The 27,025-nt window shown below is 41.4% G+C and overlaps 1 protein-coding gene across 2 annotated transcripts in view; it reads right to left on the reverse strand.

Annotated features, from left to right (window-relative positions):
* Positions 1-27,025, reverse strand: part of LOC132824351 (inactive serine protease PAMR1-like) — a 166,893-nt gene that overhangs the window by 11,605 nt on the left and 128,263 nt on the right. For both annotated transcript variants that reach the window (XM_060838716.1, XM_060838715.1), the window contains exons 11-12: positions 10,012-10,078; positions 8,881-9,113 (exon numbers count right to left, since the gene is read on the reverse strand). In XM_060838716.1, coding sequence (XP_060694699.1) covers positions 8,881-9,113; positions 10,012-10,078 — 300 coding nt within the window. The remainder of the gene's footprint in view (positions 1-8,880; positions 9,114-10,011; positions 10,079-27,025) is intronic.

Genomic DNA, 27,025 nt, shown 5'->3' on the forward strand with positions numbered 1-27,025 from the left:
CTTTAATGGTCAAGGAAACTTAATGATGGAAGTCCAGTGAGTCTGGTGATGGGGTTCATTGCACTGGATTGCCAGCAGAATTGTTACAGCAATGAAAGGCAATTCTGGATAAACTTTAAAGAAAATGGGAGTTCCAAGAAGCATGCTTGTCATAGTAAAATTTACGACCAACAAAGGCACAATAATTCAAAAAGCTACAGGCTCTGGGATATGTTAAAAGTATTATGAAGTGGTTCAACTGAAACAAAGTAGGCTGAAGGGTCATACTGGTCCACAGAGCGGCAATACAAGTGTGAATAGGGTACGCGGTGCTGGTCCAGAAATTACAGGTTCAAGCACTGTCTGCACCTGGAAACTTCTGGCTGGGGAGCAGTATAGTTACCCAGTGTTTAGTACTGCTGCCTCACAATGTCAGGAACTTGGGTTAGATTCCATCCTCAGGCGACTGTTTGTGTGGAGTATATATACTGTCCCAGTGTCTACCTCTGGATGCTCCCGTTTCCTCCCACAGTCCAAAGAAATGCAGGATAGGTGGACTAGCCATGCTAAATTGGTCTGGTGTCCAGGGATGTGCAGGGTAGGTGGTTAATCAAAGGAAATACAGGGTTACAGGGATAGTGCAGAGGGGCAATGTGCCTGGGTGGGATGCTCTTCGGAGAGTTGGTGTGGACTCGATGGGCTGAATGGCTTGCTTCCACATTGTAGGGATTCAATGAACATGAAAGACTTAGGCGAAATCTTACATCTCAGGTGGAGCCTGCAACCTATTCACAAGAAAACCATGTTGGACTGAAGGTTGTCAATTCTGCAATAACTGCATAAAATGACTGACACTGCTTCCAAAGGCAGCAATGTAAGTTATGTCAGCTCAGGGAATTACAGGCCCTCCTGGAATAAATTAAAGTGACCATGCCTCCATGATTCAGTAATGCCACCCATCTGGCCTCAATGTGCGGTTCTTCAGTAGGACATTTGTTGTCCAAATCTTAGCCCCAAGCAATCAGTAGCATGACATTGCACGTACTAACTCTCTCCTTGTCATATCAGGAAAGCAACTGTTAGCAGAGAAAGGCACTTCAAAGCAGAATCTGAAATTTCCATTTTCCAAACACATTCCAAGTACTGGAAGACAGTACTTTGCAGTTGGCATAGTCCCACATTGAAATGTTAATTGTCTGCAGGTAAATTGTCTGTGATTTAGAAGAAAGTGTTTGAGTGGTGACAGTTTAATGGTGCCTTATTGCCAGAATTCTATTCCCAATGTAGCAGCAAAATCTACTGTAGAATAACATCAAATCCTTCATAATTCCTCATCGATACATGATAATCAGCTTCTTGGGAAACCTCTATGACACAGTTTGGCAAGATATGATGCTGCATTGTGATGGATGTGAAGGCTGATGAGTTCCTGCAATTTGTGTTATCATTCTAACATTTCCCATAGATTATCAGCTCATGGATCTCACATAGAAATGGCCACGGCTGTCATGCTTCAAGCATTCCTGATGTCTGAAGCTATCAGTAGTCAACTGATAGGTAGCCCGCAAGAGTTGAGCAATGCTTGGCCATGACAACCTCTTCCATTGTTGGGCTGTCTGAAGAAGCTGATTACCTCTCACATGAATGCAACTTAATGAGGTCACCACAGAGAAAATAATATTAGTGCAGACTTTATAACAGTGCAAGTGAAGATACGTTTACAAAAGTGCAAGGTTACTTATAATTATGTATCGTCACAGAAATTTGAGGGTGCATACACGAGAATTGATGGTCAGCACAACATCGTGGGCTGAAGGGCCTGTTCTGTGCTGTACTGTTCTATGTTCTAACTACGCCACCAATTACCCTCAGGGAGTTCGTTTTCTTCCTCTGCCTCCCACTACATCTCAGTGCAGTACTGACTTCCACAGCTGGGGTGAAGATTGCCCGATCTGCATTTGGACCTGCTGGCCCTGAAAATTTGGGTGATCATTCCCAGGCGTCCTTGGACCTAGAGAACCCAGACATGTTTAGTGTGTCCTGACCAGGCTTATCCTCCTCCACTCAAACTTCTGCAGGCTTTAGAATGACAGGCAGCTAAGAGATGTGGGTGTTCTGCATCTCTTGAACATCATGAGATTATGCTTCTGAGATCTGCCTATGACTCCTCCTTCCTATGGGTGGCTGGCACCATCTTGTCACCCAAAGGAAAAAGCACCTGAAATGATGCTGAGAACCCTCACCCCCCACTCACCTTGCCGCTGACATTGAGAAACTGTGGCTAGAGGGATGGATGCAGGTTAATGTGTATTTCTGGAAGACACTGAGAGTGCTGGACTTGGGTCTCCATTGCAGTTGGCACTCCCTCCATTTCTCTATGGAGTTTACTGAATGGCTCTGACAAGCCTCCCTGCAATTTCCATGTTTGTCTATGTACTTTAATGGAGTCACTAACTGTCGAGATGCTAAAATCAATTTCTGCCATGCAGGGCTGAGGTGCAGATTGTGTCCCATTTGCCAGCACTTGGCCTATATCCCTCTAGAAGCTTCCCATTCATATACCCGTCCAGATGCCTTTTAAATGTTGTAATTGTCCCAGCCTCCACTACTTCCTCTGGCAGCTCATCCATACACGCACCACCCTTTGCATGAAAACGTTGCCCCTTAGGTCCCTTTTAAATCTTTCCCCTCTCACCCTAACCCTATGCCCTCTAGTTCTCGACTCCCCCACCCCAGGGAAAAGACCTTGTCTATTTAAACTATCCATGTGCCTCATGATCTTATAAACCTTCATAAGGTCAGCCCTCAGCCTCCAATGCTCCAGGGAAAACAGCCCAGCCTATTCAGTCTCTCCTTATAGCTCAAATCGTCTAACCATGGCAACTTCCTTATAAATCTTTTCTGAACCCTTTCAATTTTCACAATATCATTCTGATAGGAGCAAGACCAGAGTTGCACACAATATTCCAAAAGTGGCCTCACCAATGTCCTGTACGGCCGCAACATGATCTCCCAACTCTTATACTCAATGCTCTGACCAGTAAAGGAAAGCATACCAAACACCTTCTTCACTGCCCTATCTACCTGCGAGTCCACTTTCAAGGAACTATGAACCTGCACTTCAAGGTCTTGGTGACAAACACTGAACTTTTCCACAGTCTGGGCCCTATCATCTTTAGAGACATTCAACACAAGATGTACTGATTCATTAGCTGAGGGATAGATAATCAGTCGGTAGTTTCTTTGCCCATTCTTGACTTGATCCTACAAAACTTCAAGACACCTGGAGTCAACATTGAAGACTCCCAGGGAAGACCTTTTCCGATTGCATACAACAGTGCTCCTAACTCTGTTGGATCTGTCTGGATGATGAGACAGGACATATCTAAGGATAGTGGTTCTGAAACATTATCCGTCGGAGGTGTTCTGTTGTTTGTAGGTCGACACTAAATGGTCTGTCTGGTTTCATTTCTTTGAGACTTTTTAGTGGCTTTGTTACAATTGAGTGGTTTGTTAGGCCATTTCAGAAGACATTTAAGAGTCAACCACATTGATTGCTGTAGGTCTGGAGTTACATGTAGGCTAGGTCAGGTAAGAATTGCAAATATCTCTCCCTAAAACACATTGGTGAACTACATGGATTTCATGGTCATTATTAGACTTTTAATTCCAGGTCTGTTTGTTTTGAATTCAAATTCCATGATCTGGTGTTGTGGGATTCAAACCCAAGTCAACAGAGCATTACTAGCCTCTCTGAATTACTAATCCAATAACAATACCTCTACCTTTCTATAAACCTTCTAGACACATGAGCTCTACCATCTAGAAAGACAAGGGCAGCATGGGAACACCACCATCTGCACGTTCCCTCCAAGCCACACAACACTCTGACTTGGAACTACATTGCCATTCCTTCACTCTCATGCCAAAATCCTGGAACTCCCTTCCAAATAGCACTGTGGTTATACCTAAGCCTCAAGTCAGTTGATCAGCACCTTCTGAGAGGTAATTAAATGATGAGGTGTTCCCAGTGAATGGGAGTACAAATGTTAGTAGCTTGGGACAATGTGATGAGTAACAACTGTGGACTGTACATGATACATGCAATAATGAGACCTTTAGTCCATGAGTCTCAGTGAAATGTGAGTGCAATGGAATGTCGGGCCTAAAGTAGCAGAGAGAAGAAAATGACCCTCACCCTTGGAAAGTGCTGACCATCAGTGACTATATTCCTGTATTGCTGGTGTCCCTTCTGATTCAGGACAGAATATTGACCTGGCCTGCTATGTGGGCCCAAGCTGGCTTAGATAGCTGTGAGAGGCTCCAACGATAGGATGAAAAAGGACCAAAAGGACTAAAAGTCATGGAGTAAAGGGAGAACTAGCTATTTGGATACAGAACTGGCTCAAAGGTAGAAGACAGAGGGTGGTGGTGGAGGGTTGTTTTTCAGACTGGAGGCTTGTGACAAGTGGAGTGCCACAAGGATCGCTGAGATTTTTGAAGAAGTAAGAAAGAGGATTGATGAGGGCAGAGCAGTAGATGTGATCTATATGGACTTCAGTAAGGCGTTCAACAAGGTTCCCCATGGGAGACTGATTAGCAAGGTTAGATCTCATGGAATACAGGGATAATTAGCCATTTGGATACAGAACTGGCTCTAAGGTAGAAGGCAGAAAGTGGTGGTGGAGGATTGTTTTTCAGACTGGAGGTCTGTGACCAGTGGAGTGCCACAAGGATCGGTGCTGGGTCCTTTACTTTTTGTCATTTACATAAATAATTTGGATGCGAGCATAAGAGGTACAGTTAGTAAGTTTGCAGATGACACCAAAATTGGAGGTGCAGTGGACAGCGAAGAGGGTTACCTCAGATTACAACAGGATCTGGACCAGATGGGCCAATGGGCTAAGAAGTGGCAGATGGAGTTTAATTCAGATAAATGTGAGGTACTGCATTTTGGGAAAGCAAATCTTAGCAGGACTTATACACTTAATGGTAAGGCCCTAGGGAGTGTTGCTGAACAAACAGATCTTGGAGTGCAGGTTCATAGCTCCTTGAAAGTGGAGTCGCAGGTAGATAGGATAGTGAAGAAGGCGTTTGGTATGCTTTCCTTTATTGGTCAGAGTATTGAGTAGGGATCATGTTGCAGCTGTACAGGACATTGGTTAGGCCACTGTTGGAATATTGCGTGCAATTCTGGTCTCCTTCGTATCGGAAAGATGTTGTGAAACTTGAAAAGGTTCAGAAAAAATTTGCAAGGAATGTTGCCAGGGTTGGAGGATCTGAGCTATAGGGAGAGGCTGAACAGGTTGGGGCTGTTTTCCCTGGAGTGTCGGAGACTGAGGGGTGACCTTATAGAGGTTTATAAAATTATGAGGGGCATGGATAGGACAAATAGACAAAGTCTTTTCCCTGGGGTCGAGGAGTCCAGAACGACAGGGCATAGGTTTAGGGTGAGAGGGGAAAGATATAAAAGAGACTTAAGCGGCAACTATTTCATGCAGAGGGTGGAACATGAATGGAATGAGCTGCCAGAGGATGTGGTGGAGGCTGGTACAATTGCAACATTTAAGAGGTATTTGGATGGGTATATGAATAGGAAGGGTTTGGAGGGATATGGGCCGGGTGCTGGCAGGTGGGGACTAGATTGGGTTGGGATATCTGGTTGGTGTGGACAGGGTCTGTTTTCATGCTGTACATCTCTATGACTCTGTGACTGACCTCCTTTCCACTAGCCCATCCACCAATACTTCCAGGTCCCTGTCTGTGGAACGTGGGAGCTTTCCTTTCCCTTCATGTTATAATAATTGAGCACCACAAAGTGAGGACCAGTTTGTGGTTTATAATGTTTGAAGTGGTGAGCAGTTGGCTTTTAAATATAAGGCCTGGAGGTTCACGCCAGTGGCAAGCACTTCATCATTTGGGTATGGGCAACAAATACTGGTCAGTCATTGATATCCACAGCCTATGAGTGAATAAATATAATTGAAGATATTGCGTTCTGAACTTATTTTGGTGAAAGCAGAGTTTGTGGAAGAACTGTGGTGAATTATTGGCAGAATATGCTGCAGCCAGCAAGGGAGGAAGGACAGGCATACAGGTGTGGGGACAAATCTTGCAATACAACTCAGTCTGTAACTGACCAGCAGTCATGGGGAGGGGAAAAAAAGACTTTCAAAAAGGCAGAGGAGGAGAGCTCTAGGAGGCTTTGCCTATCAATGGTGTTCCAGAAGCATCATTTTTACTTCGCGATGAGCCAGGAACATTACGCACAGAAGCTTTGATTCACTGGGAAGGTAATTATCAAGGCGTGCCACCTTCTTCACACAAACCTGGACTTCACACAAACTTGGACGTCACACTAATGTAAAGATGACCCTCCTAATACGCTATGAAGGTCGTCATCAGAGTATATCATTGGACTGTTGTAGAAGAAGAATGTGATCTCCTTGATGCATCTACACATTGCAGAGGCACTGTATTCTCTCTGAAGAGGGAATGTCAGGATTAAAACGGCAAGAGATTCTCCAGAATATCGTCCTGCTAGTGCAGGGAGATAGTGAGGAAAGAGATCAATCTGAGACTGGTACAGTCAGGGCAGGCAGAGACAAAGCAGAGAAGGAGGTAGGATTGATAAATTAAACTGCATTTATTTCAATGCAAGAAGCCTAACAGGGAAGGCAGATGAACTCAGGGCATGGTTAGGAACATGGGACTGGGATATCATAGCAATGACAGAAACATGGCTCAGGGATGGACAGGACTGCAGCTTAATGTTCCAGGATACAAATGCGACAGAAAGGACAGAAAGGGAGGCAAGAGAGGAGGGGGAGTGGCATTTTTGATAAGGGATAGCATTATAACTGTACTGAGGGAGGATATTCTCAAAAATATATCCAGGGAAATTATTTGGAACTGAGAAATAAGAAAGGGATAATCACCTTATTAGGATTGTATTATAGGCTCCCTGACAGTCAGAGGGAAATTGAGAAACAAACTTGTAAGGAGATCTCAATTAAGTGTAAATATAATTGGGTGGCTTTAACTTTCTAAACCATAAACTGCCATAGTGTTAAGGGTTTAGATGGGGAAGAATTTGTTAAGTGTGTACAAGAAAATTTCTTGATTCAATATGTGAATGCAACTACTTGAGAAGGTGCCAAACTTGACTTATTCTTGGGAAATAAGGCAGGGCAGGTGACTGAAGTGTCAGTGGGGGAGCACTTTGGGGGCAGCGACCATAATTCTATTAGTTTTAAAATAGTGATGGAAAAGGATAGACCAGATCTAAAAGTTAAAGTTATAAACTGGAGGAAGGCCGATTTTGACAGTATTAGGCATGAATTTTCAAACGTTGATTTAGGGTGGATGGGAAAGCTTCAGAAATTAGATAATGAAGGTCCAGAAACAGTATATTCCTGTTAAAGAGTAAAAGGAAAGGCTGGTAAGTGTGGGAATGCTCAATGACTAGAGAAATTCAACAAAGTCAACTAATCTCACAACATTTCTCTTTCAAGATTGTAACTGATTATTCCTCATTAGGAATCAAAACTGCAGTGGATTTTTGTATTTCTTAGGTGTTATGAATAGCCAAATTAAGGCTAGATAAGTATTAATAAAAAATAATAGTCACTTTACAAATATTGATTAATTAAGAAAATAAATTAAGGGGTAATTATTTGACCAATTTGCTTGAGGTTTTTTGACAAGGTACCAGAAAGTTGTTGAAATAATGCAGTTTATGTCGTGTACATAGACTTACAAAGGGGAGTTAATTAAATGCCACCTATTAAAATGCCAGTCTTGTTTGAAAAATTAAAACTCATAGAATAAAAGGGACAGCTGCAGAATGGATATAAAATTGGTCAAGTTTCATGAAACAGATTTGTGGTGAATGGGGATTTTGTTCTGACATAGGAAAGGGATATAGGTACAAAAGAGAAGTGCAAATTCCCTAGAATATGAACTTTTAGGACTTTTTAAATCTGCATGTATGATATTGATTTGAGTTTGCAGGGAACAATTTCTAAATATGCAGACAACACAAAATCTGAAAGTATTATACCTTTGAATGGGTAAAAATAAGACTACAAGAGTAGACAGGTCTGTGGAATGGGTGGATTTGTGGTATATTAAAACTATTGCAAACAACGTGAAGTGGTTTATTAATGGTAGGTAAATAAGACAGGCAACATAAGATAAAAGGGGTACAGTTCTAAAAATGATACAAGAGCAATGGGACTGGGAGTACCAAGGTGGCAAAGCCAAAGTAAAGGTATTTGTAAGTAAAGCAGAACTTATAAACAGAAATCTTGAGTAAAAATGAAAGTAAGTTACACTGAAACTTTTAGAAAACATTCATTTGACCTCAACTAGAGCCCTGTGTCCAAACATAGACACCACAATTTAGAAAAGATGTGCAAGTAGTCATGAGCAAGCAGAAAAGATTTGAGAATGGTTTCAGGGACAAGTGATATCGCTGTATGAATAGAATAGTCAAATTGAGAATGTCCTCCTCAGAGAATATGGACAAGAGATTTCAGGGTGTTCAAAAGCTTGAACAATGTAAATAAGAAGTAACTAGTCCTTGGCAGAGGGTTGATTTAAGGTGAATGGCAAAAAGAATCCATAGTGACATGAAAGGAAACTTTTTCATGTCCAAATGGTTAAGATCTGGAATGTACAACTGTGAGACATTGAAGTGGAGGCAGCTTCAATTGTGACTTTCAAAAGAGAATTGAATTATTATGTGAAGATAGAAAAAAAACTCAGAGCAATGCAATAGAAGTGGACTGGGATTAGCTGAATTGCTCTTACAGAGAGGTGGCATGATATCAGAAAGTTAAATGTTGTTACACACCCTTCTCACATAAGATAGGGAAGAGGAGAAGTTAAATAACTTACTTGGAATACATGTTGGTGATCGTCCACTCCATTTTCCCGTTTTAAGACATGTTCTTTTCTTGCTTCCAAGACGCCTGTAGAAAGGGGAGATACACTCATATTCCAGCTGTGTGTGGGGGTGAAAGAAACCTGCTGGAAGATTCCCAATATGATGTACAGGAATTTTAGTGGGAGAAATTTGGGATAGCTCCTTGTCTTGTATAGTAGAAAACAGTCTATGTAGTGGAGTCTTCCTGGTGGTGAAAACAAGCAACATAAGGCATATAATAGATATAATGTGATAAGGTCATTGCAGTTTCAAAAATATTTAAATATCAACAGTCATGAACACTCAAGATTCTGTCATTAGATCTCATGTCTGTTAGCACCTGTGGCTGTGTGAGCGAGATTGCTTTTGCCTACAGCTCGAATTTTGTTGGGTGAATGAGAATTTCATCTTCCATTTAGAGAAGTGACGGGGAAGTCCCATCAGTTGAAAGGTTAATGGAACTATGCGCCTTTCAAGCACTTAAGTGATCACTGCAGGTTTTCTAATGATTGAGGTTCTAGTGGAGTAAGTATTTCCTGCAGCCAGCTCTTCATTGCTTTCAGCGCTATCGAGAGCAGTTGTTGGGAATAACAAACTTCAAGGAATGCAGAAAGATCCAACGGTGTGGATGATTGAAGGCAGGTTAGGGTAGTGGGTGAAGGGCATGGATACAGGGTTCCTGCCAGCAAGGAGTTCTGCAATCCTCACAACTCCTCAAGTCCAGGAGGCCAAAGCTAAAGTTCACCACATTTGTGCTAAGGTCAGAAACAATAACATAATGTGTTTAGTTGGCTCAATAATAAACTTCAATGACATTCCATTGCCAGTAGCGGGGATTCCCACATCAGCCCCTTTGATCTTCAAGGGGGAAGGCTTTGCTGCTGCCAGAAGACTGGCTCAGTGCTTCTCCCATGAAGAGTGCGTCCAGCCACCACACTTCCCAATATGGCATCTATGATAAATCTAGTCATCTGAGTTTTAAGTCCTACATACCATTATGTACCTGCAAATAGGCCTGTATCTGAGAAAAGGAAATTCAAGGCATTAAAAGCTACAGCTAGAGAATATTACATTGCTTTCCAATACAGGCACTGGACACTTACCTGGTCTGAGGTTGTGTTGACAAAATTTTCTGTTTCACCAGATTAGGAAGCTTAGGTTGTTTGCAAGCTGAAACAAAAGAATCATATATAAGCAAATCAGTAGGGAGATAATTCATTACCTCACCTCCATCTTTAAACTGAAAGAAAGGCCTGCTCATAGAGTGTACTGTGCACCAACTACAAACCTTCCCCTTAAATCCAGAGCAACATCTTATGCTGGGGATATTTGTAACATTAGAGTGGTTTATAGCAAACTCTGTCATTACAAATATACCCAGCACAACATGTTACTTTGGAGTTAAGAGCAAAGGTTGTAGTTGGTGCATAGTATCAGCCTAGTTTAGTGGCAGCAATAATCCAAAGGCCAGGATTAAAGACCCAAAGATATATTCTGGATAGGTCTGACTAACCTGCAACCTGACTACCTCCAACCTGATCATCACCAACAATTATTCACTTACTTCACATTTTTCCGGCAGCAGTTGGAGTGGGAGAAATGACAGCGAGGACCAAAGGCCCAATGGGAAGGTAACATTTTAAAAGATATAAAGGTTTATCTCGTTTTTGGGCAGAGTGCACAGTGAGCAGGAGCAGACAGGGGACTGCTGGTTAAGTGAAGCTTTATATTTGGGTGGTTGTTTTACCCGAAACACTTCTCAAGTAGTCTCTCCCACTCAACCTCCTCCTCTAACCAAAAGAAAAAGGTTCTGTGCATCAATTAGTAAGGTGACTGGTTTATTTATTGTTGATTAGTTTTTCAGTAATCTCGTTGGGAATTTAGAATAGTGACAATGGATGTTAGGGTAGTTGAACGTTCCTCCTGCGGAATGTGGGAGGTGAGAGCCACCAGTAGTGTCCCTGCAGACTGCATCTGTGGGAAGTGCACCCAACTCCAGCTCCTCGAAAACCATGTTAGGGAATTGGAGCTGCATTAACTTCGGATCATACGGTGCACGGAGGGAAGAGTTACAGGGAGGTAGCCACATCTCAGGTAAAAGAAGAAGGTAGAGTGGTTACCGTCAGGGGACGCAAAGGGAAGTGGCAGGTAGTGCAGAGATCCCATGTGAGCATTCCCCTCAACAACATGTATACAATTTTGGATACTGTTGGGGTGAGAGGAAGGGGTTACTTACCAGGGCTAAGCAGTGGGGAACAGGTGTCTGGCACAGAGTCTGTCCCTGTTGCTCAGAAGGGAAGGGGGAAGAGGAGCAGAGTATTAGTCACTGGGGACTCCATAGTTAGGGAGACAGATAGAAGGTTATGTGGGAATAAGAGAGACTCACAGTTGATGTGTTGCCCCCCAGGTGCCAAGGTTCATGATGTCTCTGATTGTGTTTTCGGAATTCTTGAAGGGGAGCCCCCCAGGTGCCAAGGTTCATGATGTCTCTGATTGTGTTTTCGGAATTCTTGAAGGGGAGGGGGTGTAGCCCCAAGTCGTGGTGCACATAAGTAGAAAAAGCATAGGCAGGAAAAGACTTGGGATTTAAAGCAGAAATTCAGGGACCTAGGGTGGAATCTTAGAGCTAGAACAAACAGAGTTGTTATCTCTGGTTTGTTGCCCGTGCCATGTGCTAGCGAAGAGAGGAATAGGGAGAGGAGTTGAACATGTGGCTACAGGGATGGTACAGGAAGGAGGGTTTTGGATTCTTGGATAATTGGGGCTCTTTCTGGGGTAGGTGAGACCTTTACAAACAGGATGGTCTTCAGTGGAACCACAGTGGTACCAATATCCTGGGGGGGGATCCGAAATTGTAGTTCGAGTATACGGGGGGATGAGAGTAGTGAAGTCAGAACTAAGATTTCAAGATCACAAGAAGGGACTGGCAGGCAAGAAGTGTGTGTACTTCAACACCAGGAGCATCTAGAATAAGGTAGGTGAACTTGCAGCATGGGTTGGCACTTGAGATTTTGATGTTGTGGCCATTTCAGAGACATGGATAGAACAGGGACAGGAATAGTTATTGCAGGTTCTGGGAATTAGATGTTTTAGTAAGAACAAAGGAAATGGTAAAAGAGGGGGTAGTGTGGCACTGTTAGTCGAGGACAGTATTACAGTTGCAGAAAGGACGTTTGAGGACTCCTCTACTGAGGTAGTATGGGCTGAGATTAGAAACAGGAAAGGAGAGATTACCCTGTTGGGAGTTTTCTGCAGGCCTCTAAATAGTTCCAGAGATGTAGAGGATGGGATAGCGAAGATGATCCTCAATAGGATTGAGAGTAACAGAGTAGTTGTTATGGGGGACTTTAACTTTCCAAATATTGACTGGGAGTACTATAGTTCAAGTACTTTAGATGGGAGGGTTTCCTGACACAGTATGCAAACAGAGCTGAAAATGTGTTGCTGGTTAAAGTACAGCAGGTTAGGCAGCATCCAAGGAACAGGAAATTCGACGTTTCGGGCCAGAGCCCTTCATCAGGAATTTGCTTTAACCAGCAACACATTTTCAGCTCTGATCTCCAGCATCTGCAGACCTCACTTTTTACAGTATGCAAACAGGCCAACAAGGGGCGAGGCCACATTAGACTTGGTGCTAGATAATGAACCCGGTCAGGTGTTAAGATTTGGAGGTAGGTGAGCACTTTGGTGATAGTGACCACAATTCGGTTATGTTTATTTTAGTGATGGAAAGGGATAGGTATATACTGCAGGGCAAGAGTTATAGTTGGAGGAAAGGCAATTAGTTAGGATACATAGAATAGGGAAGGAAACTGCAGGGGACCGGCACAATTGAAATGTGGAGCTTGTTCAAGGAACACCTACTGCGGGTCCTTGATAATTATATACTGGTCAGGCAGGAAGAAGTTGTTAAGTGCAGGAACCCTGGTTTACTAATGAAGTTGAATCTCTCTGCAAGAGGAAGAGACCTAAGAAGATCCAGGAGGGGACATGAGAAGTCATTGGCTGATAGGATCAAGGAAAACCTAAAGCTTTCTATACCTATAACAGGAAAAAAAGAATGACTACAGTACAATTAGGGCCAAACAAGCATAGTAGTGGGAAGTTATACATGGAGTCAGAGGAGATGGTGAAACGCTAAATGAATACTTTTCGCCAGCATTCACACTAGAAAAGGACAATGTGATCGAGGAGAATACAGAGATACAGGCTACTAGACTGGATGGGATTGAGGCGCAGAAGGAGGAGGTGTTAGCAATTCTGGAAAGTGTAAAAACAGGTAAGTCCTCTGGGCCGGATGGGATTTATCCTAAGATTCTCTGGGAAGCCAGGGAGGAGATTGCCGAGCCTTTGGCTTTGATCTTTATGTTGTCACTGTCTACAGGAATAGTGCCAGAAGACTGGAGGATAGCAAATGTTGTTCCCTTGTTCGAGAAAGGAAGTAGAGACAACCCTGAAAATTATAGACATGTGAGCCTTACTTCAGTTGTGGGTAAAGTTGTGGGCAAAGGTTAGAAGAGATAGGATTTATAATCATCTTGAGAGGAAAAAGCTGATTTGGGATAGTCAACACAGTTTTGTGAAGGGTAGGTCGTGCCTCACGAAACTTATTGAGTTCTTTAAGAAGGTGATCAAATAAGTGGATGAGGGTAAAGCGGTTGATGTGGTGTATATGGATTCCAGTAAGGTGTTTGATAAGGTTCCCCATGGTAGGCTATAACACAAAATACAGAGGCATGGGATTGAGGGTGATTTAGTGGTTTGGATCAGAAATTGGTGAGCTGAAAGAAGAGGTGATTGATGAGAAATATTCATCCTGGAGTTCAGTTACTAGTTGGGTACAAGGATCAGTTTTGCGTCCACTGTTGTTTGTCATTTATATAAATGACCTGGATGAGGGCATAGAAGAATGGGTCAGTAAATTTGAGGACAACACTAAGGTCGCTAAAGTTGTGGATAGTGCAGAAAGATGTTGCAGGTTACAGAGAGACATAGATAAGCTGCAGAGCTGGTTTGAGAGGTGGCAAATGGAGCTGAATGCAGAAAAGTGTGAGATGATTCACTTTGGAAGGAGTAACAAGAATGCAGAGTTCTGGGCTAATGGTAAAAATTTTGGCAGTGTAGATGAGCAGAGAGATCCTTGAAAGTTGCCACCCAGGTTGATAGGGTTGTTAAGCAGGCATATGGTATGTTAGCTTTTATTGATAGAGGGATTGAGTTTCTGAACCATGAGAACATGCTGCAGCTGTACAAAACTCTGGTGTGGCCACTTGGGATATTGCGTAGAGTTCTGGTCATCGCATTATAGGAAGGAAGGGGGAGCTTTGGAAAGGGTTCAGAGGAGATTTACTAGGATGTTGCCTGGTATGGGGGGAAGGTCTTATGAGGGACACGAGGCTGTTTTCTTTACAGAGAAGAAGGTTGAGAGGTGACTTAATTCAGATATATAAGATAATCAGAGCGTTAGGTGGACAGTGACAGCCTTTCTCCTCCGATACTGATGGCTAGCACAAGGGGCCATAGCTTTAAATTTAGGTGTGAGAGATATAGGTCAGACATCAGAGAGTAGTAGAGGCATGAAACACACTGCCTGCAACAGTAGTAGACTCACCAATTTTAAGGAAAATTGACATTTTGGGCAAAGGCCCTTCATCAGGAATGATGCCTGATGAAGGGTTTTTGCCCGAAATGTCGATTTTCCTGCTCCTCGGATGCTGCCTGACCTGCTGTGCTTTTCCAACACCACTCTAATCTTGACTCTAATCTCCAGCATCTGCAGTCCTCACTTTCGCCTCACCAACTTTAAGGGCATTTAAATGGTCATTGGATAGGCAAATGGACAAGAATGCAACATCGAGGGCGAAGGGCCTGTATTGCGCTGTAATGTTCTATTTTCTATTGCCATTCTACCTACACATTTACCACTTTACCCACTTAGCTATCTCACTCATTGTATCCATTTGCATATTTATTCATCCACTCAGTAACTTTCTAAGAATGATTTAAAACATACCACAAAGCAGCTATTGCTGCGAAAAAGTGTGTCCTGTTTATTAACAATTCTTCTCTGTTCTGACAGACTTTTACAGCAAAGAACAGAAACAGCTCCTAAGCCTGTGGAGATTTGACAGCTTCACCCTTTATACACAACCCCAAGCATTTAAGCTATCTGGGAGTCAATCACATAGTTGTTAGCAAGCAGAAGGCCTTTGTCATCGATAACTGAATATTAGTCCACAGACTGATAACCTACTTGTTACCAGCTGGTTCTCCATTTGTACATAGCCCGGGGTTCCAGCTCATCTGCAAACCATCCACTATAGCTTGTACCAGCAGCTGCATAAACAGTACTTACAATAAATGTTAAGTTAGAAAACTTTGGAATATGATAGTGGATGTCTATGTGAAACTCAAATCCTTTTCTCTCTCCTGCCTGATATGTACTGCAGTTCCTCAAATTCCTGGCCTTGCCCCCTATCTTTGCCTGCAGATTGCTCCCGCTCTTGTGCATTTATGGCACAAATTTGCAATGAAGCAATCACACTTTACAGCTTCTCTGGATCAATATACACTCATTCACATCACTGGGGTATTCTCCTTCCTGGATGTCAGAATTAGGAGAGTGGAAGACATATATTCTTCACATCCAACTTCCCTGGTTGTCAGACACACACAAACATGGAGCAGAAGTTTGAATCTTCAAGTCTGCTCTGCCATTCAATATGATCATGGATGGTCTGCCTGTGTTGAAACTTTCATGTTCCCACGCCTTTGCCTAACAAGAATCTATTAACCTCTGCTTCAATCAGAACCTTCAGAGAAAATATATTCCTCGTTTCTCTGTCCTAAAAGGGTGACCCATAATTTTCAAACAGTCTCCCAGTGTCCAGTTATTTTTATTCACCCACAGGAAGCAGCATCCTTTTCACTTTCATCTTGTCAAGGTCATTCAGGATCTTATAAACTTCAAACAAATTAACTTTGCCCTTCTAAACTCTAGTGAAAACAAGCCCACTTGGTCCAACGTTTCCTCACATGACAACCTACTCATTTCAGGTATCAATCTGGTAAACCTTCACTAAACCACCTCCAATGCACCTAAATCCTTCCTTCAGTAAGGAGAGTAAAACTACACATGATATTCGAGACATAGTCACACCAATGTCTTGTTTAATCAAAGCACAACATTCTTCCTTTTATGTTTAATTCCTTTAATAATAAAGATTAGGCATTCCATTAGCCTTCTTAATCACTTGCTGTACCTGTATTCTAACCCATTGTGACTGATAATCTAGGCCCCTCTGTAACCAAGAATTCTGCACACGTTCACTACTGAAATAATACTCTGCCTTTTCTATTCTTCTGCCAAAGTGAACAACTTCACATTGTACTCCATTTGTCAGATTTTTGTCCACTCACTTAACCAATATATCGGACTGTGTCCATGGTATGTCATTTTCATAAGTTCCTATTTATTTTTGTTCCATCTGGAAATTTATTCACCATGCCTTGGATCCCCTCATCTAGGTCATTGATATAATTGGTAAAGAGTTGAGGGCTCCCTACAGACCTCTGTGGGATCCCAATCGTCATCATACCAGTCTGAAAAAGAACAATTTACGCATTCTCTATGTTTGCTGCCAGGAAGCATATACATCTATCCAAACAAGTAACCCCCATATTATTGTGCCCTACTTTGCATAATAACCTTTCATGTACAACAGTATAAAGTGCCTTATGGAAATCCAAGCACAGTACGTCAACAGAATCCTCTTTAATCAGAGCACTTCTTACTCCAAAGAATTCTAGTAGTTTGGCTAAGTTCACTTTCACAAAATCATGCTGACTCTTCCCATCTAGCTTGAGTTTTACCAAGGACCCAGATATAACTTTAATGATTTATTCCTACACCTTCCCAAGTGAGATGTCAAGCTAACTGGCTAACAGTATCCTGCTTTCTGTGTCTCTCCCAAACTGAAGAGAGGTTATTTCATTACTTTAAAGAAAAATGGAATAATTTCAGTATCCAATAAAATTTGGAAAATTAAAAGCAATGTACCTGTTATCTCATTAGACACCTCTTTTAAACACAAGGATGAAGTTCATCAGGACTTGGAGATTTGCCAACTCACAGTTCCATCAGTTTGCACAGTACAATGTTTTTAATGATTATAGTTTCACAAAGTTCCTCTCTTCATTCCACATTCTGAGTTATAGATATTACTGAGATGTTTTTGTATCCTCTTTCATAAAGACAGAAGTAAATATTTATTCATCATATCTTTCGTTTCTTTATTACCTAACATCATGATCCCATTCTCACCCTGTAGATGACAACACACGTTAACTTTTTCCTTTCGAGATACCTATTGAAATTCTTGCTACCTGATTTTACATTTCTAGCTAGTTCATAGCAGGACTACACTCTTTGAGTATTCTGAAATACCCCTTTAAATGTCTGCAACTGCTTCTTCATTGGTCTATGTCACATTCTAATATCCTAGTTCAGTCTATCCAGCTCAGCTTTCATGCCCACATTGCTGCTCTTTCCGATTCCTGATGAAGGGCTTATGCTCGAAACGTCGAATTCTCTATTCCTGAGATGCTGCCTGGCCTGCTGTGCTTTGACCAGCAACACATTTGCAGTCGTTAATCTTGGAACCACTCATTCCTTTTCAAATTGGATGTAAAATTCAATCCTAATATAATTGCTGCTACTACAGGTGCCTTTGCTCTGAAGTCATTAATTAACCCTGTCATTTTACACAACACCATGTTCAGAATGTGCTGCTTTAAGACACTTTAAAACATTCTATGAATTCCTCATTGAGACGATTACCAAACGATTCTTCCAGGTTTATACATGGATCAAAATCACCCATGATGATTTCTGTCCCTTTATCACAAGCACCCAATATTTGTTCTTGTAGATTTTTTTTAGTCAAGCTGTTCAGTGATGTTTTAAGACACCTCTAGAGAAGATGTGATTTGAACTCAAATCCTATGGCCTCTGATGGTCTACTGGACCATCAGAGCAATCAACATTTCTTCTTATATTCCTCTTTCTACATCATAGATCTTAGATCTCTTCCACAATTGACTTTTTTTCCTTACTATTCCTCATCACCACCAGGATCGATTCAATATTCTAAATTCCTGAACCACAGTGCAAGAAGATGGAGCTGATGTAGAAAATCAGCAAGGAAATGTTGATTGTCAGACAGCACAAAATTCAAGTGGCTATGGCCAGCTTCTATTTTGCATCGTTTTAAGAAAGGCTTAGATGAAGCTATTTGAACACGAGCCCACTATCCATGCTTATCAGTGTTCACTATTTCATCAGAGTTGGGTAAATGTTTTGTCCAAGGTCATTGCCCTTCTGTGCTCAGAATTAAAATTTGATAAGATGAGGCCCTGATGAGAACACTTTGTCCTTCTCATAGTCTTGTTTATTTACCTGGAGTACATTAACACAATGTGAGTTTTGCTTCGTGGTTTTGTCTCTAGTTGCAAACTTTTGTAAAAATTAACTCCTTACCATTTTAGTATTCTGTTAAAAGATTACAGTTAAAAATACACAGTTAATGCAGGAATTACTTACACATTTTATTTAAATGGAGACAAGATATTCAAGGCAACAGACATTTATAATTTAAAATTGTGCAAAATGTTAATGACTATTTTAAACCTGGATCCTGCAATTTCATAATTATTTTTGCATTCACAGAGAAGTAAAATTATATTGTTAAAAACTAAAACAGTTCTTGCAAATATCTTGCAAAGGACAACATTTAGCTGGTCAATGTCTGGTCAGTGAGAACCTGGCTTAGATACAAATTAAAGTTCGCTCTACACTGTTCAAATTAAAAGCAAAATAAAACTTCCTCAACATTCCTTAACACTGTCAGATGGAATACATCCACTTCAGGCAGTTAAAGTGCTCCTAGTTTAAAGCTCCACAATGCTGTTGCATCAAACAATTTCAGATAGAAAATGAATTAAACACAAGGTAAAGATCCTCGTATTTTTTAACAATGCTTTATCTACTCAACATCACAGCAGTGTCTCAAACAAGGATGAGGGGTGAATTGATACCTTTTCCATCCATAATAGAATTTCTTTTCATAATTTCTTTTCCCTTTTTGATATAGGTGGTGGTGTATTCCCCCAAAACATCTTCCAATGAGGTCTAAATTTTAAAAATGATCTGCAGTAAATTCTTTAGACTGAAAACCAAATAAAGTTTATTGATGTATTCAAAGGGCAGCACATAAGACAATTGTAAACAGAATAGAAGGAAGAAAGAATAAAAAAAATGTTACAAATAACTTTTAAAAATTCAAAGATATAGGCATAAATTCAGTGTACATCATCAATGTTGATGATACAAGTGCATGTTGTTCAAAGCACAATATGATTCCTGTAGACAGGGAAATAGATCATTTTTCAGGTGAAATACGGATTATTCCCAGACATCAAGTTTCAAGAGAAGTCTAGTTTAGAGACAGGCTATAGCTGAGCCTGGAGCTGCTCGTTGCCTGTATTGATGTTAAAAAGCAGTCTGAGAAAGGAGTTCAGACTCTTTAATCATATAATTAAAGCTGTTCAAAGATCATAAGTGTCAGTCATAGGAAAATGTTCCTGGATGGAGCAACTGAACATAACAGGTAGTTTACTAAATTTCATTAAAAAGTGTGGGAGATAGCTGTTGTGCTGTTAGCAGCATTTCTGGTACGATGGTTTCTTTCAATAGTTCCTTTCAAAGCAAAGACATCTGGAAAGGCAAAATGCCTGTTGCTCCTTTGTTTGGATTTTTCTGCAATGTTCACACAATGTGAGATGTAAAGCTCCAGAGAGGTGCTGAGTTAGCTTTTATCCCAGTGATTGCAGGACTTTCTAGAAGCAGCCAACTTGACTTTTTGTGTTTGGTAGCTCTTGTGACATTGTAATTGAAGAATGGTTCTGTGATTCCCACATTCTCCACTGAAGGGCATTATTTCCACATCATAACTGGGACTGTTGCAGATAATTTAATCAATCTGCTCACAGATGCTTTGACACACCTCTGGAGAAAGTGATACTTGAATCCAAGCCTTCTGGCACAGACATGGACATTACCAAAGTGCCATAGATCCAAAATCATGTACAGTTGCAGCAAGATTACTTTAACTCCATCCTCATTGCAACAAAAGCTGACATCCTTTTCCCCTTCCTATTGCAAGTTAACATTTTGTGATTCATGTATGAGGATACCCACATCTTTCCGAATCACAGCATTTTACAGTCCCTCTCATTTAAATAATATTCTGCTTTTGTATTCTTTCCACTAAAGAAGGCAACCTCATATTTCCTACATCATACTCCATATGCCAAACTTATGCTTATTCACAAAAAAACTATCTATATCCCTTTTCAGATGATTTGTATTCTTCTCTCAACTTGTTTTCCCAGCTACCTTTGTATCATCAGCAAATTTTGGTATAATTGGCTGCTCCATCTTGTTGTTAATATAGTTTGTAAATAGTTTAAGCCCTAAAACTGAAACAATGATGCCTGTGGTACTCCATTAATATAATATATCAAACTGAAGATGAACCATTTATCCTGACTCAATTTCTGGGTGAATAATTTCTATGCTCTATAACAGAGGCAGTGGCGTAGTGCTTTTTTTGCTAGACTAGTTATCCAGAAACCCAGCGAATGTTCTAGGAATCTGGTTTTGAATTCCATCATAGCATATTCCAAGTGTTACCTAACTAAAGTTCTTTAAAGTTTCAGCACAACTTGTCTAACCTCATACTCAATGCCCATTCCAATGAAGGCAAGCATGTCATCAGCCTTTTTTTACTACTTTATCTACCTGTGCTGCTGCTTCAGTGATCAGTGCACCCGCATACCCAGCCCCCTCTGTGTATCAAAACTCCTAAGGGTTCTGCCATTCATTGTATAATTTTCACCAATACTTCCAAAATTGCAGGCCAGTGAGCCTCACGTCAATGGCAGGCAAATTATTCAGATTGTGAATGGCATGGATAGAGTGGAAAGTATGAACTTTTTCCCAGGATGGAGGGGTCAATTACTAGGCATATAGGTTCAAGGTGCGAAGGGGGAAGTTTGAAAGAGATGTGCAAGGCAAGTGTTCCATACAAAGGATGATAAATGCCTGGAACACGTTGCCAAAGGAGGTGATGGAAGCAGACATGATGGCAGCATTCATGAAGCACTTGCAAGAATACATGAATAGGAAGAGAATTCAGTGATACAGATCCTATAAGTGAAGACAGTTTTAGTATGGAAGGGCAAAATGTGGCAGCTCAGGCTTGAAGGGCTGTATTGTTCTTGTTCATAGCAGATGATGGTATTTGAATTCAATAAAAAGTCTCGAATAAAAAGCTTAATGATGACTGTGAAACCATTGTCAGGAAAGCTCCAACTAGTTCAATAATAAAGCAAAACTGCTATCCTCACCTATCCCACATGTGACTCCAGAACCACTGCAGTTTGGTTGACTTGTGACTGCCCTCTAAAATGAATGAAACTGGAGACCATCTGGCATTGACCTCCACACAAAACAATAAAGCAAACTCACCTCTGTTGACCCTGAACAATTTTCCTTTCTAATACCAAAATTGTAAAAGCTGTCTCAAAAACTAGTCAAGCAACAGCCTGGTAATGTTCTACTCACACAGTCATACCTTACAGTCAATGTCCCTGATGCCACCATCCCCATCTCTAAGTATGTCCTTTCCACTGTGACCGAGTTGGCTGAGTCCAAGAAGGATGCCGCTTCTAGACTGGATTTGGAGCCAGTGTTGAGGGAGTCAACAAGATCGAAAAAGTTATCTGAACTCCCCCTCACCTATCTGCAGATGCATCTGCCCATGACAGTAACATACACAGTCATAGTGGAAACAAAGTCCCATCTTTAAATGAAGATATCCTCCACCGTGTTGTGGGGAAATTCATGATGCTAAATGCAACAGAATTAAAACAGATCCAGCAAATCAAAACTGAGTATCCATAAGGCACTGTTGACTATCAACAGCAGCAGAATTGTGATAGACCTAAGTCAGTAACAACCCTCATGCAGCAAGATTAAGGATGTGCTTATGTTGTGTTTCTTCACTGAGCTAACCACTGAAGACTAAACCATTCAATCCATTGTACAAGTGGAAGTGATGAATTTATGTACTTCAACATTGATATATAAGCACACTGAGAGTAAGGATTTGCATTTAGAGACTGAAGATGGACTGCAGATGATTCCATATGTGCCAACATTGGTGTAAGATGACTAAATCCACAAATGTGCAATACAGTCAAGAAGAAATTATCTGCTTTGAAATACAAGATATTGTCAAGAAGACATTGCCTGCCTCAGAATACCAGGATACTGGAAAAAAGAAAATTCATTATTAAAAAGAGCATCCATCTTCTGTGAAGGGAATTCATGAAATTACAGGTTCCACAGATGCTGTTACAGGGCAATTACCTGATACTGAAGAAAGAATATCACTAAAAATGAAATTCAGGAGATGAAGGGTTATATAGAAAAGGTTGACTACCTGACTTAGCATGAACAATGTTCTCAGTGAAGGACTTTGAGAAAGGTAAAACATCCTCCAGTGTAGAGAGATATTAGAGACCATATAGCATAAAAAAAAGAACCAAACTCAACAGTTCTTAAGCTAAAGAACTACCAATCTTCCAAGTCTGAAAACGGAGCCCTTTTTAAAGGCAAATGCCTGGAACTCCCTGCCTAACGGCATTGTGGTCTATGTGCTCCAAATGAACTATTATGGTTCAAGAAAGCAATTCACCACTACTTTTTCAAAGATTTATTTAGAAATAGGCAAACACACTGGTCCATCCAACAAAATCTACATTTCATGAATAAATGTTTAAAAATCCTCAACACCATGAGCTCTGAACTTTGATTTAGCACCTTACTGAATGCCTTTTGAAAGTCTAAATATACTGTGTCTACTGACTTCCCTTTATCAATCCTGTTAATTACAAATTCAAATAACTCTGATTAACTTGTCAAACATGTCTTCCTTTTCCTAAAACCATGATAATTATGCTCAGTTGCATTCTGATTTTCTCAATGTCCTCCTACTACTTCCTTAGTAATGAATTCTATCAATTCCCCATGGACAGATGTTGGATCAATTGGCCATTTTTCTTGGTTTCTGCTTTCCTCCTTTCTTGAATACAATCTTGTTGTTTTCCAATCACTGAGGCCTTTCCAAAATCTAAAGAATATTGGAATATTACAAAAGATGCATCCACAAGCTCTGGTGTCATTTAAGACCCTAACTGTAGATCATTACTTGTCATCTTTTAGTCATATAATGTTTTCTTGTACTATTTTTCTAGTGACAGCAATTGTTTTAATATGCTCCCATTGAACCATAACTGAAACAAGATGGACTGCCAGGTTTGACAGTAATGGTCAAGTGAAGAACCATTCGATTACAGATGGTAGGTGTTACAGATTAAAGGCTCTTACTGATGCCATACTCATGTTTTGAGTTGCGACATCTGTCCTGAATCTAACCCATTTAGCGTGATGACAGTTCTCCTGAGAATTGTGCAGTGGTTACCCCTATTACTGTTGCCATAAAAAAGTGCAGGTAGACTGGGAAGGATGCTGTCATGTGGATTTTTCATTTGCGTTGCTTCTCTCACTACCATCAGTACAGTTGTCAAATATACTAATACTCAAGTTATCTCCAGCAGTAATGGTGCTATCAAGTCGGTCTTGGTCTCGGAAATTGAAGACTCACCTTAACCCTTGTTCTGTATTCTGGAAGTATTTAATGCTATTAGTTTAGAGGAAACTTTACTTGGGCTAAATATTTCCAGCTGAATGTGGGCAAATGGCAATTTAGGTGGAAAAATATGGCAAGGTTGGAAAATTGAGATTCTTAATGGAGAAAAGAAGGTCCAATTTTATACCCAAGGCTTGAACAGCAAAATGTGAAGCTTATCATTGCATAGAGTAATAAAGCCTATTTGCATGCATTTGCATCTCATTATATTTCCTTATTGATATGCAGCTTGCTGGAGAGAAACTAGATGGCAGAAATACTTGAAATGAAGTTCAGAGTGGTACCTCGCTGCTCCAGCTCATCCCTCGCTCCTTTGAACTTCGAATAGCAGGCTACAGATCTCCTCTTCAATACTGCATTTTGAAGCTCACTGACATTTTGCATCATTTGTGTGAAAAGAATGTGTCCCATCTCATAAATTGGTGCAGAATGCATCCCAGGGCTCTTTGCTTGTTTTCTTAGAATTCACTCACAAGTATCAACGTAAATGCTCACAGCATTACCATCCTGCCTTTTTTGCAATTGTCTGCCTCATTGAGAACTTAATGGCTCACGGTACCTCTGTGTCGTCATGCTATTTAGTAAAGATACAAACCAGAAAGTCTGTCATGGCTATCAGCAGTTATCAGTGAAGGTGTTGGACATAATGTTTATAGCACATTCTATGTCAGCAGCATATGTAGCAAACACAAAGCATGCCCTTTAAGTAAATGGCCATGTCTCAAATTCCTTGGTCAAGTCAAGGGGAATCTTGTCAGTCACTAGCAGCATCTGACCTCAATCCAGAGGCATGGACAGTCAGTCTGCCGCTAAGGCAGAGCATTGGCTGCAGTCAGTCCTGCAGGTCCTGTAGTAAATCATGTGCTGCACAGAAGTCAATCAGGGGTCCAACTGCTCATCAGTCAGGGCTGTCCTTCCACAACAGTCAGTGTGATGAGCCATGCTCTACTCACTGAAATTCAGGAGAGTATCAGGGGCCACTGCTGTGATAGAGAAGTCAATTTTGGGGTCTAGAGGTATCATAGAATCCCTACAATGTGGAAACAGGCCCTTCGGCATAACAAATCCACACCAAACCTCTGAAGAGTAACACACCCAGACCCATTCCCCACCCTATATTTACTCCTGATTAATGCATCTAAATTATCTATGGGTAATTTAGTATGGCCAGTTCACCCAAACTGCACATCTTTGACTGTGGGAGGAAAATGGAGCATCCAGAGGAAACCTCCACAGACAAAGGGAGAATGTGCAAACTCCACACAGACATTCACCTGAGGTGGAATTGAACCTGGGTCATTGGTACTGTAAGGCAACAGAGCTAACCACTGAGCTACCATGCCATCCATCATGCTGGGAAGAAAAGGGGACAATAACTTTGAAGGGAGGCAACTCAACTTTAAGATGGGGTTAGATGATAGTGCATTGGAGGACCTAGGTTACTGTAGAAGGTGGGTCATCGATGGTCACAACTTCAACAGGACTGCGAGCTCATGGGACAATGTTAGGAGATGAAGGCATAAATGAAAGCATTGGGTGTGATAGTCAGGAGTTGACAGGAAGTGCAGGGAAGAAAGGAACAAGAAGGTTTAGGGCCCCTTGGTTACCAGGCTGAGCTGCTGACTCACTGTGCCGAGCATGACCTCTCTTGCCTTCCATCACTATTTGAATAGCACATTAGATTACTTACAGTGTGGAAACAGACCCTTCGGCCCAACAAGTCCACACCGACCCGCCGAAGCGCAACCCACCCATACCCCTACATTTACCCCTTACCTCACACTACGGGCAATTTAGCATGGCCAATTCACCTGACCCGCACACCTTTGGACTGTGGGAGGAAACCGGAGCACCCGGAGGAAACCCACGCAGACACAGGGAGAACATGCAAACTCCACACAGTCAGTCGCCTGAGGCGGGAATTGAACCCAGGTCTCTGGCGCTGTGAGGCAGCAGTGCTAACCACTGTGCCACCGTGCCGCCCTCAAGCACATGTTCAATGGAAATAGCTGTGAGCAAACAGAGTGTGCGGAGCAAGTGTTTTCCTTTCTGTTTGACTGCATGCGCTTTTGTAAGCTTTCAAGGGACAACTTCATTTATAAGGCTCTTAAATGGTACAGTTGAAGACATCTGTAAATACATTACCCTATATGTGAAACACATGCAGTGAATAACTATGTGGGATATAAATTTGGGTCATAAGCAATCTTGACCATTTGATTAGTAGTTAGCACAGGAGACCTTAAATAAGTGTCACCGGCAGACCACACTTTACAAAGACATTCTAAGATATCATAGGTTTCACAACAGCACGGAGTTGATTTCCTCTTTAACTTCACTTATCTGTCAACATGCTCTTATATGCAATGCGACCTTTCTGATGGATGGAAACAAGGCATCACTCATTCTACCACATTTACTATTTGCTACTGTATTTTGTGCAGCATGAATTGAGTTGCAAACACCAGAATAAGGTCCTCTTTGCCAAAAGTCTATGTCAAGGCTTTCCATGGTCCTCCTTATTGGAATCCATTATGTCCTACTGGATGGAAGACTATGCTCAGATGTTAGTTGTGAGTGATGTGAATGATATCTAAGATCTTGTTCTGGCTCTTATATTTCCTACACAAATTTATTGGAACGATGATCAATGGATCCGGCTCAGCAGGGGTCATTGTCACTGTAGCTGTGGTGCTATAAAGGTACCGAGAAACTGAGAAATCGCGGTGGCAGCAGCAAACCAGGACCTGCCATACTCACTTCACCTGAAGTCATCATAACTGAAGGTCCGATAGGATGCTGAGGTGGTAAGGGAGGTCCAGGTTGTTCTTCCTTGATACCATTTCCTCCAAAAGTGTGAAACACAGACTGCAGATGTCCTAGGGCTTCACTACAGAACTGTGCAGTCTGCTCGAATGGGATTTGTGACGTGACAACGTGGGTGGCCATCCTATCTTATTTGCCATCAAGGAGACAGCTGCACTAAGTTATTATTCAAGTAGCTTCTTCTGAGGATCCACTAGGGACTTGTATGGAATCTCTTCATTTTCAACCCACAAACATACCAAGGCTGCTATTGATGCAATCTGTGGGTAATTACACCACTTCATTACATTTCTCCATAATGAGGTCAGTACTGCAATCCAGGCAGTAGGCTTTGCCACCATAGCTGACTTCCACTAGATACAGGGCGCTGTATGTACATCATGTTGAGAGGGCCATACCATAACACAGTAGACTTCATCAACAGAAAAGGGTTCCATTCTATCAATGTGCAAGTCAT

Source organism: Hemiscyllium ocellatum, chromosome 18 (assembly GCF_020745735.1).
Source record: "Hemiscyllium ocellatum isolate sHemOce1 chromosome 18, sHemOce1.pat.X.cur, whole genome shotgun sequence".
NCBI classification, from domain to species: Eukaryota; Metazoa; Chordata; class Chondrichthyes; order Orectolobiformes; family Hemiscylliidae; genus Hemiscyllium; species Hemiscyllium ocellatum.